Genomic DNA, 18,687 nt, shown 5'->3' on the forward strand with positions numbered 1-18,687 from the left:
TTTTCATTTAATTTAAGAACATTGTTGCTGGGTTATGGGGCTACAGTTCAGAGTTCAGGTAACAATGTAAAGAGGAAACAAAAAATAAAAATACTTCAGATACAGTTCAACAGGAATATGACCTGTTCTTGACAGCAAGTGTGTTAATCTTTCCTAGAAACTGTCTGATTTTGGCGATACAGTGCATTATCAGAAAAGGGCAATGTTTAACAGTTTTACAGATGTTATTATCTACGAATGAACGAGCACAGTTGTTTCCCATAACAGTGAGTTGAAGATGCACCGGACTGATGTCTCTGCCATTGATCTGAGCCCATCTGATAGTGCTGGGTTTTTTCTTTCTTCGCTCCTCCTCTTCTCAGTAGTTCTTGTCCTTAATGGCCTTCTACCTCCCTTGCATGGTTGTTGCAATCTAGAAATGTTTCAGCCCGTCCCGGTGCGGTTCCCTAATGGCGATGAACTGGATTATCGCTGATCTCCTGCACGTCGTGGTGGAGGAAGAGGAGGGGGCGGGGGTGGGGCCTCACCGCAGGCATGTTGGGAACAGCTCCTGGCCTTCGGGACGGCGGAACGCTCTGGGGACTGGGTGTGAGTCAAAGGTCCTGAGGGGGGTGGGGGGAATGGGGGAGTGGGGGGGGGGTGACAGTCAGACAGTCGGTCTCGAGCCATGACGACTCCCCAGGTGTCAGAACACCTCCCTCCTCGGGGTGCGTTTCGGCCACAGGGAGAAACCCACGGGGCAGGCGAGGCAACGCGGTGACATCAACTACTGAGGGCAGTGCAAGACATTGGTGAAATACCTGTGTCTTTTATATCCTGAAGATACTGGATTTATGTCATTGACACATTGGGTATATATTACTGACACACTGGGTATATATTACTGACACACTGAGTTCAGACAGTCCGTCGTCATAAGCAAATTACATGTGTGCTGTGTTCCAAATCATGGAAACATTGCAAAATAGCAAACGTGCAACCCCAACCAACAAAGAGGATTAATAATTATGTGGTATTTTCTTTTTGAAATATTAGAATGTATAGATATACCTCACGTGCTCTGACTAAGTTAGAAAATTAGATTAACAGAGTAGTTTGAGACAGTGACAACGATTTGCCTCTCCAGTGTTGGGTATCTAAGATAACAGATAAATAGGGATTAAAAATTGGATTTCTCTTTCACTATATTGGAAAACCTAATTTAACAAAGTATGCCAGGATTTACCTGTGCGCACAAAAAAACAGAAAGGCAGGAATCAACCAGGGCTTTCAAAATGTTGTGTACAAATGCAATGATCCCTATTGCACACACGGGCCCAAATGGTGAATCCATCTTTGCAGAAAGAAGAAGGAGTCTTCCCCTTTCGAGCTGTGCAAACAAATCCGGCGCCTCTCCTCAGTGCTCCCAGGAGCGGCGATGAAAGATCACGTTCCTCAGGTATGGGGAGAAGAGCTAACCTCACAGAATGTTGCTTTGCAATGGACGCAGTCAAGAAACTTCTACTGATTTAAGGTATGCGCAGAAAGTTTACATTCCGTCCATGTTGCCAGTGTCTGCTTGAGTGCGATGTTTAGATATCGTCAACAGATCTCTCACCAAGAGATCGTTGGCCTTGTTGAAAGAAAGTGAATTTCACGCATCTATACATAAATTCCTGCCCATTTCACGTCTTTAACACCGCGGACATCACGGAGAAAGAGCAAAACGTTACAATGCAGCTGCAACCCCTTTGCGCAAATTTTAATTTCATCTGCGACAGAGCTTCGCTCTAACAAACGTCCAGCGCGTTTTAGAAGTGCATGTGTATGTACGATGCACGCTATAATTTTCATTGACATTAAGACCACCTCATGAGTTGGCATTTTCCAGGCCCAGATCTGTTGCAGTACTTTCACAAGCGACAGAGAAGGGAAAATGTTCCCATTTAAACTGTAAATATCCACAGGCCTACACATTGACTGAGCTCAGACAGTAATTTAGAGCCGTTAAACTGTACACTGTGGTATTTATAACTGTAGTTACAGGCCCCTTCACTGGTCTGATAAAGGGGTCTAATTTTTGTGACTGTTGTAATATACTGTACTATACCTTTAAATGCCTAGTGCTGTCATCAAGGTATTTTATCCTTTCTCTCTGTCTCTCTTTCACACATACACACACACACACACACAGTATGTGTGTGTGTGTGTGTGTGTATGAAGGATAAATGTGTGCTGCAAAGTGCCACTGTCGAAGCTACCAAGAACATGAGATCACTTTGTTTTGTTTTTTTTTTCCAGCGTGTAATTCCCCTAAGTTATGTTTTGAGTTCTGAGTCAGATACAGTGTCTAAAGAATGTTCCGGTTTGTCATTCAGCACAAAGAAGCCAGAGCCATTAACTTCCTCTTGCGCCATGAGCCTGAAGTGAACCTGACAGCAGTCCCATTTTGTCAGGAGGACACTGCTGGTGACCGCTGGTGGAGAACTGTACTGTACTGTAACCAGCACAAATAAATGAAAATTAAGGGTTAAATCAACTCTGATGTAGAATACACATATCTATTTTTGGACTCATAAACTTCTTTCGAGTTAGATATAACACTAAAGATTGGATTGTGCAGTTGCTTCCGAGTGTTTGTGACTGGGTCTAACAGTCACCTGCTTAAAGCCACTTTTTAAATGGAAAACCCACATACATTTGCCATGACAATCATGATAATCATGCAGATCTCCTTCCCGTATTTGCAGATGAATGGAGAAGAAACTGAACATTTTGCTTGTTGTGACAGTTTTCTGATTAATATTGTAGAGAAGCAAGGCATGACATTTACTCTGACGTTACAAAAACAAAAGTTACTGCGAGATTAGTGAGAGGTGCTGTACTAGGACAAATTTTCATCTCCTCGCTACGCAGGAGAGGTATCATCGTCTCAGTCACAGTGTGTAAAGCATCTGCGTCTGGCAGTCAGGCAGGATGAAACAGAACTAATTGTGAAGCATCACTGAGTACACAGTGCATGCAATTAACCTATTCAACATGTGACATTGAATGTTACTGAATGAACTTGTGTCTCCTTTAAAAAAAATAAAATAAAAATAAAAAAAAAGAATAGATTACAAAATGGTCCCTTCCTTCCTTTTTGGAGGCTGCAGTGTTGGGAGATAACCCAGAGTAGAGCAGGCCCGCTGTAGCGTCTGAATAACCCTGTCCCACCTGCAGCCCTGCAGCAGGGGAAAGCTCGATGCCTCACTTAATTAGCTCAGCTCCTCTGAGGGTCTGTTGACACTGGGAAGAGGCATGACTGAAAGCATACACAGGGAGGAGAGAGCACTCTCTCTCTCTGTCTGTCTGTCTCACACACTCTCTCTCTCTCTCTCTCTCTCTCTCTCTCACACACACACACACACACACACGTACATACAAATACACGCAGATACATGCACACACACTCACACATACATGCACGCACACACACACACACACACACACACACACACACCCACACGCCCACATGCCCCCACACACACGTAGGCACAGCTCTGCTGGTGGTCCCGTCCGCCATCCCGGCCGAGGCATCCGTCAGGGTCCCTGCACTCGCCCCACTCAAACGCCTGGGTGACGGAGGACAATAGCAGGACGCGGAAGAGCAAGGCGAGGCCCGGGCGGGGGGGCAGGCGGGCGCTACAGCCGCACATTTGGGGAGCGCCCCGCGCCCCGCACCCTGCGCCCTGCGCCGGGGGGCCTCCTTATGGCCTCCGCCACTCCTGAGACGCTCCGCTCGACTGCCAGCCAATGGCGTCGCTGACGTGCCAAAGAAAAGGCCGCCGCCTTAATTGATGGTCTCCTCTTCGGAGCTGACCCTCTTCCTTCACCGCCTGTCAAAGAAGCGCCTTCGGTTACCCACGGGCTTAAGTGGCAACATTTCCAGCTGAGAGTCAACGCAGAAACTAGTGGCGCATGTGAACAAGGTACTGGCGCAATCTTGCAGCTCAACGCTGGTGCGAAAAATAGTAAGCACGAAAACCAAATGGAAGAATTTCAGCCACTCTTGGCAATCGATGGCAGTTAAGAATGCATTTATGGTAAAACACTTTAAAATGACAACGCTATGAGTCTCCATCAGGGCAAAGCACATCACAGATGTGTAAAAAGCGCCATGCTGTTGCTTAATTGTAATGACCATTTTCCATTGAAAGGAATGCTGTCTGTCCTAGAAAGTGTGAGAAAATGCATCAGACTTATTCTGCCGATAGCAGATTACTTTTTCAGTCATAAAATTCAAGCAGAAGAATATCCAGCTGTTGTCTTTACCACTAGAAAATAAAGCTTAACTGACGACAGTAAAGGCAGGTGAATTCTTAAGAAAATACATTCTCTTCTATTTCTGAATTGTGTCTGAAGGAAACTCGTACAAATATCAGAAGTTTGTATCTACTCTGAAATAGGCCCTTCTTACTAGGCCGTCATTGTTTTCCCCTTCAGATGTAAGCCCTGATGGAGCTCTCTCTTAGTTATGGCACATTATGGAGTTTCTCACCGTGGGTACCAGAGATAACCCGCCCTTGTGTCTGATAAAAACCCGATCACCGATTAAAATCCCGCCCGAACGCCAGGATGAGACACGCTATCCGGCACGTGCAGATCTGTGCAGAGACAGAGCCGTCCCAAACTCCTAGCCATAGCCGCTCTGGAATAGCACTTCAGGGGGATGGCTAACTCTGGGCCTGCTATTCCGACTTGAAGCTAAAATATCTGTTAACGGCTAACCCAAATTTACTCTCAGGCTACAGTAGGTAGTCCACCAGAAAACCTAACTTTTTTCAGGATTGCAAACTAAATAGCTGCTGTGACTGATTTTATGTCCCATGCATTTAAAAAAAAAACTTTTGCTCGAGAAAGGAGGTGTAGAAAGTGTTACTCACTTTATAAACTACTGAGTGGTTATCAATTAAAACGTTTTAGGCTTTTTAGTGATGGTATGCATTTTTGACTAAATCTTGGTCTGGCTTTATTCGAGTTCATTGCTGTCTGTAGTGTAATAAATGTATATCTTCGTTTCATGATTTCAGAAATGAAAGATATCAATCTTAAAAAAAAACAAAAAAAAAAACGGGTAAACAATTCTGAAAAAACAAACTGTGGAGCCTATCATACTGGTACCCCGTCACCCATCCGTAAAGGGGGATTCACCTCTTGCAATCAAACAAAAGGATTGAGATAGGAGCAAAATGTACTCAGATAAGACCACCGTGCGCAGATGCAAACCTGAATTCTCCTTCACAATGGATGAAATGATAAACCACGTTCTCCACACCTATAACTTTTTTTTGGTCCTGAATGTTGATGGTTTCCATCTTAGATTAGCCCTGCAGCACCACCAGTGCGTCCTGTAATCGGGGCTTCTTCCCTTTCAGATGGAGCTCCTACTATGATTTAATTTACAGAGCCCAACAAAGTCAGATAATTTCATAAAAGGCTTTCTATTTTAACCATTGTGGAAGGTTTGAAAAAAAAAGGTCTTTTCAGGATTTTTTTTGGGTTGCAGACAGGTCTTTGAAAAAAGTAGAAAAAAGTACATTGATACTGATTCAACGCTAGCTATTTCGTTTTCGAGAAATTATTTTGCTAGAACTTTGAACAGTGAGAATCAAGCTAAGCTAAGCACGCTACGTTAGCAATATGGAAGGAAGTTGCTGCTAACATATTCTCTACCCTAAATATGGCACTGATCTGATTGTGTAAAGGCGGTAGCTGGGGGAGGGGGGGGGGGTATTGTAATGTAAATGGTATAACTGAATTAAAAAATTAACCTTAAAAAGAGGTACATTGAGAAAGCATGGCGATAATGTTGCTACGCATGTACCATACAGCCTTACACAACTTTGCTGCGAAGTTGGGAAATGTGGACAGTGCATTCCGTTATTTTACATTACATTTTCGAGCATTGCAGATGAGGCTAGTCTGGCAAATGGAAGACAGTGATGGAGGGGGCAACCAAGCGGTACAGAAAAGCAGATTAGGAGATGGGGAATGAGGTATTCAGGGGAGATAGAACGCACTGGTGCACAGCTGTGCTGGCCCAGAACCAGCAAGGGCAGGTTACGACTCAGAGGACTTGTTGCTAGAGAACCTTCTGCCTTTATCTTGACCAAGACATCTTTGCCCCTCAACGTGAGTACGCGAAAGGTATTCCTGAAAATATTCCCCATTCCATAATGTGGGACATTGGGACCGGACCCTCGCTGCTTTACTTGCGACGATGGAAATATATTGAATGAATGAAAACTTGAGTCAATCCTTGTTGCTCATCACTTTATTGTGTATTCTGCACTTAATTGCAGTTAGTTAACACAAAGAAACTGGGTGTTTTTTTAATTATCATTTTATTTGGGCAGGAAAAGGCTTCAGTGTTTTGGTAAACTGACTTTGAGGCCTCTATTATTATTCACTGAATCAAATGAAAAAAAAAAATCCAAAGAATATTTTCAGGAAAGCAGAAATACATTTGAAATACACCTTACATGTACTGTACATTTGACTTAAAAATTAAATGCACACCTAGTATTTCACGCTCATACAATGAATGATTTTTAACAGGTTGAGTCATAATCAAGCAATTATGATTGAATGCGTTCAGGTTATAGCTTTTTTAATGTATTTATGTCAAAACACTAAATGGCACAGAACACCTCAACAGGTTTTTTTTTCTCATTGCACATTGGTTAGTTAAAAGGCGCACGTGTTCCCTTGGTACACACTTTCGGATGAAGTGCTGCATCTAACACAGAAACGCAGTATTCCCCCATGTCCTGAGATTCTCCGATGATTAAGAACAGGGGAAAAACATAGGGGAGACAGAGGGCAGACAGTCATTAGACTGGTTTAAACCTCATCTATTATTCAGCAGGTAAATCTTGGCACATTCCACAGACAGTCTGGTACAGAGAGAGAGAGAAAGAGGGAGAGAGAGGGCGAGCGACTGAGTGTGTGTGTGTGTGTGCTATAATTGGTGTTATAATAAATATACATATAATAAGTGTTAGAATTCTGGGCACAGGTTTGGAAATGCATACCTATTTTCTACTACTGGCCTCATTCCCCAAACCTCATGAATTATCAACCCAAGAGACACTTGCAGACATTATGAGAGGGTAACTATCAAACCGATAAATGCCTGAAGGCTATAAGTCGCTGATGATCACAGCCGTCATTAATTTGATATTCCTTATGTGTTTGTGTAAACCAGCACATAATTGCAATAAGAGTTATCATTAGAGTTACTATTAGAGATGTTTTGTATCCCTCTGAGATGTGTAATGATGAAGTTATTAATTATTTATATTGGCAATGAATGTGTACCATTCCACCAGGGACATCACTAGAGATGTATGCATGTACACTGCATGCATATTTGCCAAGATAAAAAAAATGATCTTTGTTCATATTCACTATAGTTTTCTTTTTAACAATTCTTAATATACAAATACCTTTAGGAAATGTATCATCAATTCCTTCTCACATATGTCTCACATGAATCCTTTATAATATAAAGATACAATTAGGTCTAATTGTGATAGTATAAAATTTTAGTGGTGTTGTTATTCTTTGAATAGATGAATAAGATAAAACATGTTTTGCTGCATTCTCTGAAGATTTGGGTAAGCACACATCGATTGATTTCCCTATAAACATTTATCATATATGTCCAATCAATTAAGCTAAGAATAAACAACAATAAAAACAGAATATGACTTTGTTCACAAGATTGCAGGGTCAGTTAATTCACTATCAGCAGTAACTCGAGACAGGACAAAGTGTTAGGCCTTTTTTTATGTTGACAAAGAAGTTAAATGTCTTTGTTTAAAGGTACACAATCTCTTAGGCTTCACATATGTCACCTTCTACCTGGTTTGTGTGTTGGTTATTTTGCCTCTCAATGTTTTCATTTATTAACGGCAAAGCAATCTGTTACATGAAACCAGATCTTCTTAGAACTGAATGACACTTGTGACAGAACTATGATTATCCATAAAGTGACACCGTTTTGCGTGTTTGTTGACAGATGGACCATGTGTGGCTATTGTAGTGCTAATTGGAAAAAGGACAACAGATCCAGGCAGAGGTGTTCCTCTTTGGGGATTGTGCAGTGATTTTGGTATGAACACGGTACCCCGCACCTTTAGACATTTGGGGAGGAACGGCTTGATATATTTATCATAATTAAATAAATAACACTGTAGGCCTATTATAAAGTTGGTGCGTTACAATATGCATTTATCACATTTAACTGCAGTTTGAGATGATGTACCATGTTGGCCATGATGGTTTTTTTTTTTTTTTTTTGGTATTTTCATCTTCCGATCATACATTTTATTTTCTTTAATTAATTAATTATCATTATTATTATTTTTTAGAAAAAGCCAAACCTAAGATTTAATCCACGTTCCCGCACTTTTAAATGTTGCGTTCAAAGCCTACAGATCTGCCCCCTAGCGGCGACATCTCAGATGGAGACTAGCAGCACTTGAAAAGGATTATAAGGAAATAACTATTAAAATAAATCAACTTCGTTAATCAAGCTTGATTTTCTTAAGGTCATAAAATATTTACAACTGACCTGCTCCCCTTACAATGGGCTTTTTATGTTCCATACAAAATAAAATAAGTCGTAGTTCGTTCAGAATAAATAGTCTGCAGTAGATCAACACAGGTGTGATATTGAATTTCAACATGAATGTTTAACCATTTTTATTTAAGATGTGATGTAACGCAAAGGTTAATTCACTGTCATGTCCGTCGTGCCGCTAATAATGGTAATATTGATGATGGTTTTTGGTTGTATTATTATTATTATTTTAGTAATACCTCAAATGTACTTTTATTTACTTATTTATTACATTACTCGCAACAAAAGTGGAATGTAATCATTCACAAATATACATTACACGATACCTTCCAAATTGAGATAAACTGATCAACATGTGAGATTTGTTTTTTTTTTTTACGTTATGATGTATACTTAAGGAACATTTAAAACATTTTAAAGTGTTGGAGAAATTTAAGGCATTACTCAATTAGAGAACGTCAGGAGGCGTGTCCAAGGTGTTGAAACCCGACTGGGACCAAAACAAAGAAATTGTGAATACCACCTATGGGAAGGGAACTTAAAAGCCGAGGGAGAGAAGGAAGGCTTAGTCTGTTACCAAGAGGAGACGGACTCTTACCTTTAAGCCCAGTAAACTAAACCCACTACACAGCCGCCTGGAAGTTCTGGCTACTCGTGTGCGCAACTTTTTAAAAAATACATGAGCCGAAACATAATGGATGGCAACAGCAGACCGCTTGTTTTGACCGGGCATACCTCCTCACCGCTCCCGGTCGGCGGTTTGCAGGTGCCCACTTCTCTGCTGCGCCCGCCGCCACTGTTTCTCCGAGCGGCAACCGCCGCCTGCTGCCCGTCCCTGGAGAGAGGGTATCCCCGCACCCCGAAGTGCGCCAGGTGCCGAAACCACGGCGTCGTGTCGGCGCTGAAAGGACACAAGCGCTTCTGTCGCTGGCGGGACTGCGTGTGCGCGAAGTGCACCCTGATCGCCGAGAGGCAGCGGGTCATGGCGGCGCAGGTGGCACTGCGAAGGCAACAGGCGCAGGAGGAGAGCGAGGCCCGAGAACTGCAGTTCATGTATTCTGGGACCGGGGCGAGCGAGACTGGACTGTCCATGGCATCAGGGACAGGAGCATCGGGGCCTGCCACTACGAGACCAAGAACACCGAGCTACGATGTATTTGCGATGGACGACCAGAAAGATGGTAATTTTTGCAATATTTTATTTTTTTAGTTTAGTAATGTAACCAGGACTCTAATCACATGCACACCATGCCTTTTTGCAATTAGTAACTTGTTTCATTATGTTTGCTCCTCACCAACTTCGCTTCATGTCAAGATCATTTTATAGCACTAGTTTTGGGTCACGGATTATGTGTCATTGAATGTCGAAATTACGGCTATATCTAGCCATTATTCACGTACCTTCTGCAGCCGTGTTTTATGTCAGAAATATTTTATGAAAGGGTTTATAAGTATCTTGCTTTTATTTCTCATATACATTTACATCTGTTTGCCTGTTCCCGTAATCGTCTGCTGTGCCACATGCTGGGCCACTACACTGTCAATAGGAGGTGGAAATAACATTCTGTGTCCCCTTGTATGTTTTATAGGAGAAAAGATGCCGAAATACAGCCTTTTCAATGGATTCGTGGGGCGTCCTCTGTTTGCATCCCATTCTACCCCACTGTCCTCTCATTTGGGGAAAGGTGACTCCACATCACCCCAGAAGACGCGCACAGTTTTGGATAAAGAAAATGGAATCAAGTCACCCGGCTCAGATCAACTGTCTGATCAAGTGGAGAGTCCAAGATCAGTGTCGTCCTCAGACTTGGAATCTGGCAGCGAATCGGAAAAGCCCAAGGACTACCCGCCACCTGACCGATACCCGCCCAGCGCTATGTTCAGGCACCGCGACCCCACTGATGTCATGACGAAAATCTTTCCTCACCATAAACGGGACGCTCTAGAGTCAGCGGTGAAGAACTGCAAAGGCGATATCGTGAAAGCAATCGAACTGGTATTAAATTCAAAAGACATCAAGTGCAACTCAGACAGCACGAGTAACCCAGCATCCGAGAACTCAACCCTCCAGAGACCATCTAACTTTGGGCTTCCCGGAGGCGCGTTGAGTACACTCAGCGCCAAATCCGCTTTCTCACCGCTACAAACCACAGTGACTTCAGTTGGAAGCGACAATTTCTACGGTTTGAATCCCCGATTCGGAATCAGTCCAATCCGCCTGGCGTATTCGACTTCTGGCGGGGGTATTCCTAGCTTTATGTCGCCTTATGTGACATCCGGGTTAGTGCCAGCCTTCCCACTTCGCCCACCGATGGACTATTCCTTACCAGGAATGATGCGAGACTTCTCCTACCTCCAAAACAAGGACTCGTTGTGTAGTTCTTCCATTTACTCTCGTTTAAATCATGATAAATAGCTAAAACAAATCAATCTATTACCTGTTTATGCAGATATGTCGATTAATGGACGATAATTTTTTTGTTTTATACACACAAATAATAACATGTGCCTTATCAGTTTCTCACCCAAATATTCATCACTGATAGTGTCCCATTTTATGCGGACAGTTTGTGTACTTACGGGAACTTGAATGTCAAACAGGAGCCTTTTTACAAGTCTGTTTTATATTTGCTGTCATTTTTTCTTTCAGTATATTTTCATTGATGTCTATTTTGTTTAAAAAAAATACTAATTTCATAAATAAAAGTTGGTACAATTGTTGGTAAAAATGATCTCTTTTTTATGAAATGTCATTCAGCATTATTGAAAGAGCATTCATGGGAGCTAAGAGAAACTTTTATTTTGCTATTTTTCTTTCTGAAGACTATTTTGGCAACAGATTATTACATCATGTTATGCTGTTTACTGTAAAAGACAACTCAATTTAAGCACCTTTCCTAGCTATGAATTCCTAGCTATTTTTCATAAACTGTGATTTTTGTTGAACAACATTACATGCAGAAAGTGCATGCCGAACAGCTTTATTTGTTTTGCTCACCGTTCAGCCTACAGTATATCACTTATGTCACTATTAAAAACAAAATCACACCAGGCCTGCACTTTGAAACTTAAATCAATATTTTTCCCATGAAGTGCATTCATCAGCAGAAATCCTCTGACTTTAATTTGGCAACACTTTACTGTTGTGTGCCCTGCTGAAAAGGTAAAGTGGAACGTACTGTTCATCAGTCAATTAATGGCTAAAGTATGTAAAGTATGTACACCAGAGTGCATATTAGTGCCTCCTTAATTTTCCATCTGTAACTCTTGTGGCATTTGCTCACCATGTGAAATGCACTTTTGTAAGTGGCTTTGACTAAAAGCATCTTGGAATGACTAAATTAGAATTATATTACCCCCCCCCCCCCCCCATAATAAAGAATAAAAGTTAAAAATAAAGGTCCAGGAATGCAGAGATTGTGATTTAGTGGGATGAACAGAGTGGAATGCAAAATATGCTATACAACATTTTGCAACAAATATGGCCTTCCATTTGTTCTGTACAAAATCCACATGCAATAACATATTTATTTAATTGTGATTTTTGAGAGTGGCAAGGAATACTTGGCAACATAGAGGCTGTAAAACAATACTTTATTATTATTTTTTTTTAATGGAGGGTGTGTTTCTTTGTAAATAAAAGGACTCTGATGTTTGACATATTCCATCATAATTCCACTTTTGCTTCGCGTTAAGCCTCTATTTTCATTAAGATCAGAATCAGTCCCAACAGCAAATTAAATGTGTTTTTTTATTTGCTGCTGGGTCTGAATGTGATCTTAATGAAAATAGAAGCAATGCACTGTGTGCTCATTCATCACCCTGACATTAAAACAACAACACATACTACAGCCTTCCATAAATGTTAACGTCACAAGTCAACAAGGAAAATCTTTAGGTCCAAAATCTGAAAGTCTGAATCCTGCAAAGTCAAGATAAACACTGTTTCATTATGCCAGAGCAAGATTATTCGAATGGTACCTCCTGTTAACATGTTTATGTTCACAATGTAGTCTGCATTAGACACTCTGAATAGACTAATCTCTTAGGAATATACATGAAACATTATGATAGATTGGGCAAAATACTTACAAAATATTAGCGTAGAATAGAAATTATGTTGAATTAAAACCGTAACATTAAGGTTTTTTCAGTTTAATCAAATTATGTCAAAGGCATTATATGGCGCATTGCCACATAATCGAATGGATCATTGGCATTCGGTATTTTAATTTACAAATACATGGTCAAATGATCACACTGATCTGACTACTGTCTGCAGATATAATCTGTGAATTATTGGCATTATGATGTAATGATAATATAAGCTGATAGATAGCCCTGTGGGTTTTCTGAAAATGTACTTTGCAAAGCTAAGATATTGACTTGACTAGAGGAAAAGTATTTCAAAGTATTTTAATAGTTAGTGTAACATTTTTTAGGTCACGGAAGTGAACTTTTCTGACAAATATGAAATCAATGCACTTCTTAGATGAAGTGAAATATATCAACTCCCTGATATGTGTTCACAGTTTTGTTAAGATATTTCATGGTTTGGTCTAAAGTACTGTAGCAGTTGATTTCACGTTTCCCTTGAGAGGTAGTGGCACCCTTCCCCTACATAGTTCCTTCTGAAATAGCAGAGTTAGATTCTCTCTCTGGTCTTACGTTTTAATGTGAAAGTGGATTGTGTTACAGTAAGAATCACCTTCTACTCCATGTTAACTAAACTCTCCACTGTTTCCATTGGAATCTGGAAAGAAAGTCTCAGCAACAATGCTTCTCTATTTCAACGTACGTATTTTATTGAAGTTTAGAATTACAAGATGCCTTGCAACCTATGGTTGCTTGTATAAGCCATGAAATGTAATCAGCATTCATATTGAAAACAAAATATTTACGCAGTTTCGTGCAATTTATCCTTACTAAAAATAATGGAGGAAAAACAATTGAAGGCTGAAGTATACAATAAAGAACAAAAGTGGTTGTGCAGCCGTTCTTTCATAAAATGAATTGATTGAAATTAGAGCACATTTGCTTTACAACTTTAATATTTTGGTGCATAAAAAATGAGGGAAACATAGTATATCCTATCTTCCTGTCTCTGTTGTCAGTCTGCACAAGCACGTGTCTCAGTATGGCTCTGTTGTGGAAGATCCGGGCTCACCATGTTCTAGCCATCAGTTCCTTCACAGAAGACTGGTATCTTCACAGAAACTATTAGAATTCTTGAGATTTGCCCGCCAAATTCCGAAGCCCATGCTCAAAGTGGCTTGAGTTATTATGGGCTGACAGGTTGGTATCAACACTTGAGAACTCCCATGCATTTGGATTTAATAATTATTCTTCTTGCATGTAAGACAAACAGCAATGCACATCACAAACTTACATTCAGTTAATTAACCACGAGAAATATCAGGTTGAGGTTTCGATTTAAAATAGGAGAGGATCCCCTTTGAGGGAATCATAAAGAACTTTTTCGGGAGGGAAATTTACAGACTAATTTCCTTCACCTGAATGTTTTATTTCACTCAGAAATGAAAGAAGTTTTAAAAACTGTGCAGGTTTTTATTTTGAAACTATTATTGAGTCTTAATTGTCCTGCTTACTATACTAATAGCCTTCTGCTACAACTAATTTATTTTTATAATAATAAAAATAAATGAATAAATAATAATACTGTAAATATCATATTTACCTATATATATATATATATATGTATGTTTAAGAAGGCTATTTTGGAAAATCAGAAATATACTAACAAAACAAACCACGTAGTTTTTTATTCTAAAATCATAGCCACCTGCAACTGAGACGAATGGAGGAAACGTTTGGCATTTCCCTTTAACAATGCAGTAAACGGCAGTGGGTAAACCAATCAAAATCTGTGCTGATGACACGTGCTCATGTTTCCGGAAATACTGAAACGTTTGGCGAAAGGATTGAAAATGTCTTGAGTGCAACTAGTTAACTAGCTAGTTTGCTAGCTGGACATTTTTATGAAAATGCAATACCACATCATTATTGTAGTAATTATTTGGTCCACAGTATTGGTTGACTCGAGAAAAATAAGAGGCATTTCACTGACATGTAAGTGTAATCCAGTTTAATCTAGCGCATTAGCAAAATAACGTTAGATTAGCTACCGCTTACTTGCGACCAATGATGTTAATCGAATTAATGGTGACAGGTTGATAGCCAAAAAACATTTGTTGTGCCCCCTAAGTTATATTACGTTTGCTAACTAGCTTGCTAAAAATGTTATTACAAGCGCGGAAATAATCGACCAACTACGACCTTGGCAGTAGCCAGATAGCGGTTTCAACTGACGTTCACCGTTAGTCTAGATAACGAACTGTTTGTTTTTATATGTAGACTACGGGTATGTTAACACAGGGGGTCAGTGATCTTGTATCGTTAGTTGCTTTCATTTATTTTCAGAGGTCGTTGTACTTATCATTACAAGTAAAGACGTTTCGTAACCAAGAAAACCGCTCGTAAAAACATTTTGACGTTTTGTTTTCCACCTACTGTGGTCGGGTCATCCCGACAGTTCCATGCATGACGAAATTAACCACACATGAAAGAAAAGAAAAGAGTTAGTACTTTTGTTCAACTCAAACGTCTTTAGTAAGTTTACATGCTTATTAAATAGACTCAAAAGTCAAAAATGTAATATGAAAAAATAAAATAAAATAAATTACGCAACTGTCCAAAGTTGAACATGAAATGTGATTAGTCTAGTTTGATCTGACCGGATCTGACACGTTATACAGAAAATCTCGTGCTTTATGACTTGATCATGTCAGTTAGACTTACTGAGTTAGCTCTTTCGAAATGTGCCAATGCAATTCTGCCTACTTAAAGACTTAATTGCAAACTAAAATGCAAATAAGATCATTAAAATGTGTTTCGACATGCCTCGGAATGCAATAGAGGTCTGATAAACGTTTGGTTGACTTAATTTAAAAAAAAATCTATCTGCCAGAGAACAACAGAATTGTTGAATTTACATCTGCTTTCTTTGCAGACAGGCGATTTTATAAAGAGAAAAAGTCATTCCTGTGCATCGATGGATCGAAAATAATTCCATTCGAGCAAGTGAATGACGACTACTGTGATTGCCTGGATGGCTCAGACGAACCAGGTGAACCAGTTTATTTTTTGTTTGTCAGTTCCTCTTTACTGCTCCCGTTAAAATAGGCCTGAGTTTGAAATGCTAGCCCTGGGTCCGCGAAGGAAAATATCGCCATGTGGACATCTGTCACCTTCGTGACGTTGTAGACAAACGAGTAGATGGGTGCTGCCCAAGATTTTCACCTGTGTCAATATATGAGGTATTTGTTTTGAGAGCGGATAACTGCGAAAGCTGAGAAGCTCTGTTAATCTGACCCCCAGAACACAATGGCTCAGCTGGAACAAGAGTTTTAAGTACAGAGGACGCACATGCTTGCTCTTGCGCTCTGCTCCAGCCTTCTGATGGAAGGTGTTGTATTCTCATCTGTTGTACAAGATAATCTTTCAGCAGGCCTTCCCTGTAGAGTCTTTTCCTATGGGCTTTTCAGGCAGGGATGTGCATTTTGAACAAGTACTTCTTAAATCAAGCAGTATTCAGATATGATTATACAGTAGCCTATATCCTGACTTCCCTGTATAGGACTGGAATCATTGCTAACTCAGTTTTGTGTATTAGGTAATTAGCAATGATTGCAATCATGTAATCATTTTATTCTGCACAGAACATTGATTGTGAAAAAAGTGCTAAGCAAATTAAATATATTTCTGCTGTAATTAATGTTAAGTCAATCCAAACAAAATCAAATAAGGCGATGGATGTTCCATGATGTACCACAGTTCCCATCAGCCCCTCTGTGAGATGCTTTTGCACCTCAGACTCATGCCAAGTCATTGCACCTCATGTTTGCAAAGAATAATAATTTCTGATGAATTCAAGCCTTGTGACAACACTGCCACCTAGGGTTTCACTGTATTAATTACAGTTGACTTGTCAACTGTTTGTGACAGAAATCAGAGACATTTCTTTACAGTCTGGTTAGCAGAGCACATTTAGTAATGATTATATGCATATACACAATATTTGAAATAGATGTTGTCAGAACACATTATGGTCATCTAATGTATTTTTTTGGTTTTGAATTCAATTGCAAGGTGGTAGCAATAACTGCTACTTGTTACTGCATTATTTTTTGTACAGTACTGCAGATCTTGTAGATGTTAATACACAATGTCTAATATTCAGTTTAAAAAGCCTCATTGTTTTATGTTTGGCCAAGCAGAAGATATGTGTTAAGCAGGATTGCGTTACCTGTGGTCATTACAGGCCGTGAGCAAATTGAATTGTCTTTCACACACAGGCACTTCTGCTTGCACCAACGGCCGGTTCTACTGCATTAACCTCGGCTTCCGGCCTCACTTCATCCCGTCCTCACGCGTTAATGACGGAATCTGCGGTAAGAAGGTCCTCCGCGTTCTCTCTCTCTCTCTTTCTCTCTCTCTCTCTCTCTCTCTTCACTTCACATCGTCATGACAACAGACGGCGGAATCCGGAACACAACGGCCTTAGCACTGCTCGTAGTAATAATAATAATAATAATAATAAGAACATTTTTTTCCCCCAAAATATATTTTAACCAGCAACTCAACTCGGCCAAGGTCTAACTGCAAATTTAATGAAAAGTGTGTTGGTACTGTGGTGCCTGCCAAAAGTGTTTTTTGTTTATCGCACCATCCTCTGTAAACTCTAAAGACTGTAGTGTGTGAAAATCCCTGGAGGGCAGCTGTTTCTGAGATGCTGGAACCAACCACGTCTGGCACCAACAGTCATACCGCAGTCACGTAGAACAGGCGTCTTTCCCATTCTAATGTTTGTTCGAACAACAACAAAATCTTATCCCCATGTCTGTGAGTCACCCGATTGGCTGTTTGGAGGAGCAGGCTATTTGCTTTAATGAGCAGTGCCTAATAAAATGGCCACTGAGTGTGTATATCTGGAGCTTTCCACTTGCTCCTTTTTCATGTCAGAACAAGTGTTTAAAGCCATAAAACGGCGAGGGCAGATAGCTAGCTTTGCACACTCTGGGTCATTTTGGAGAAGCGGACTCGGATGAAAGGTACCCTTCACGGCGAGTGTCTGTCTCTCGAGCTCACGGGGGCCTTTATTTCAGAATCCCCACGTGAAGCCCTGTGCCGTGTGTCCGGTAATGAGACCCCCCCCCCCCCATGGTGGGTTTTCTGGTGTTGACGTCTCTTCCCATCTTCAGTCGGGCAGCTCTTGATGATGGCGGGTGTGCGCTGGTCTTAGAGGCGGTCGGCGGCGAGCGCGCTTTCTGACCCCCGCCTGCGCTCGTTTCTCCGCCTTCCTGAATGGAGCCACTTCAGATGGGCAGAGGGTTGTCCCCCGCGCTTTCACGGTTCTCTGCGTCGTGCCCGGGCCGCTACGCGCCGGCGTTCCTCGTGCCGTTAAAGAGCCGTCAAAACTGCACGTCTGGAGCGCAGGAACGCCGCACATCCACCTGTCCGCCCACCTGCGACTTTGACATCTGTCTGATTTCAACACTGCTGTTAGCGTTGGCACATACAGGTGCCTTTTGCATCGTTGATTGCGGTGATGTGCGTTGTTGATTTTAGCGATGGGCGTTGTTGATTTCAGCGATGGGCGGTGTCGAATGCAGCGATGGGCGTTGTTGATTGCAGCGATGGGCATTGTTGATTGCAGCGATGGGCATTGTTGATTGCAGCAATGGGCGTTGTTGATTGCTGTAATGTGCGTTGTTGATTACAGCGATGTCCGGTGAGCGAAAGGCGCTTGTGTCCCGGCTGCGTACGAGCTTTTCTCTTCTCTCCCGCAGATTGCTGCGATGGCTCTGATGAGTATAACAGCCGCATGCGATGCCGCAGCACGTGCAGGTAAGCAGGAAAGCCACTGCATCACATGCAGCGCTGCATCACACCCTCACCCAGTAGATGTGTATTCAAAGAATCGGGTAATTTTCGAGCGTAGTTTTTAAAGTAAGAAAATACACTTTGAGTAACTACGAACCAGCTTACGCAGCAGTGTT

The 18,687-nt window shown here is 41.1% G+C and overlaps 2 protein-coding genes across 3 annotated transcripts in view; both read left to right on the forward strand.

The window, feature by feature from the left end:
- The first annotated feature begins 9,134 nt into the window (after positions 1–9,134).
- LOC135259934 (doublesex- and mab-3-related transcription factor A1-like) lies at positions 9,135–12,238 on the forward strand. Its single transcript, XM_064344889.1, has 2 exons — positions 9,135–9,789; positions 10,198–12,238. The coding sequence occupies exons 1-2, from the start codon at positions 9,288–9,290 to the stop codon at positions 11,022–11,024; spliced, it is 1,329 nt and encodes a 442-aa protein (XP_064200959.1). The 5' UTR covers positions 9,135–9,287; the 3' UTR covers positions 11,025–12,238.
- A 2,265-nt stretch (positions 12,239–14,503) lies between these two features.
- The window catches only part of LOC135259935 (glucosidase 2 subunit beta-like), a 114,945-nt gene continuing 110,761 nt past the window's right edge, over positions 14,504–18,687 (forward strand). Inside the window, exons 1-4 of one of the 2 annotated variants that reach the window (XM_064344891.1) lie at positions 14,504–14,698; positions 15,639–15,755; positions 16,984–17,079; positions 18,478–18,535. In XM_064344891.1, coding sequence (XP_064200961.1) covers positions 14,608–14,698; positions 15,639–15,755; positions 16,984–17,079; positions 18,478–18,535 — 362 coding nt within the window. In that variant the 5' untranslated portion in view covers positions 14,504–14,607. Of the gene's footprint in view, positions 14,699–15,638; positions 15,756–15,848; positions 16,095–16,983; positions 17,080–18,477; positions 18,536–18,687 lie in introns of those variants that run through there. The other variant, XM_064344892.1, reaches the window with a different exon arrangement.

Source organism: Anguilla rostrata, chromosome 7 (assembly GCF_018555375.3).
Source record: "Anguilla rostrata isolate EN2019 chromosome 7, ASM1855537v3, whole genome shotgun sequence".
Taxonomy (NCBI): domain Eukaryota; kingdom Metazoa; phylum Chordata; class Actinopteri; order Anguilliformes; family Anguillidae; genus Anguilla; species Anguilla rostrata.

Bases quoted from the DNA above. Each gene is read 5' to 3' on its own strand.
- LOC135259934 (XM_064344889.1), top strand. From the start codon at position 9,288: ATGAGCCGAAACATAATGGATGGCAACAGCAGACCGCTTGTTTTGACC. The intron at 9,790-10,197 runs GTAATTTTTGCA...TATGTTTTATAG, and splicing joins GATGGACGACCAGAAAGATG to GAGAAAAGATGCCGAAATAC.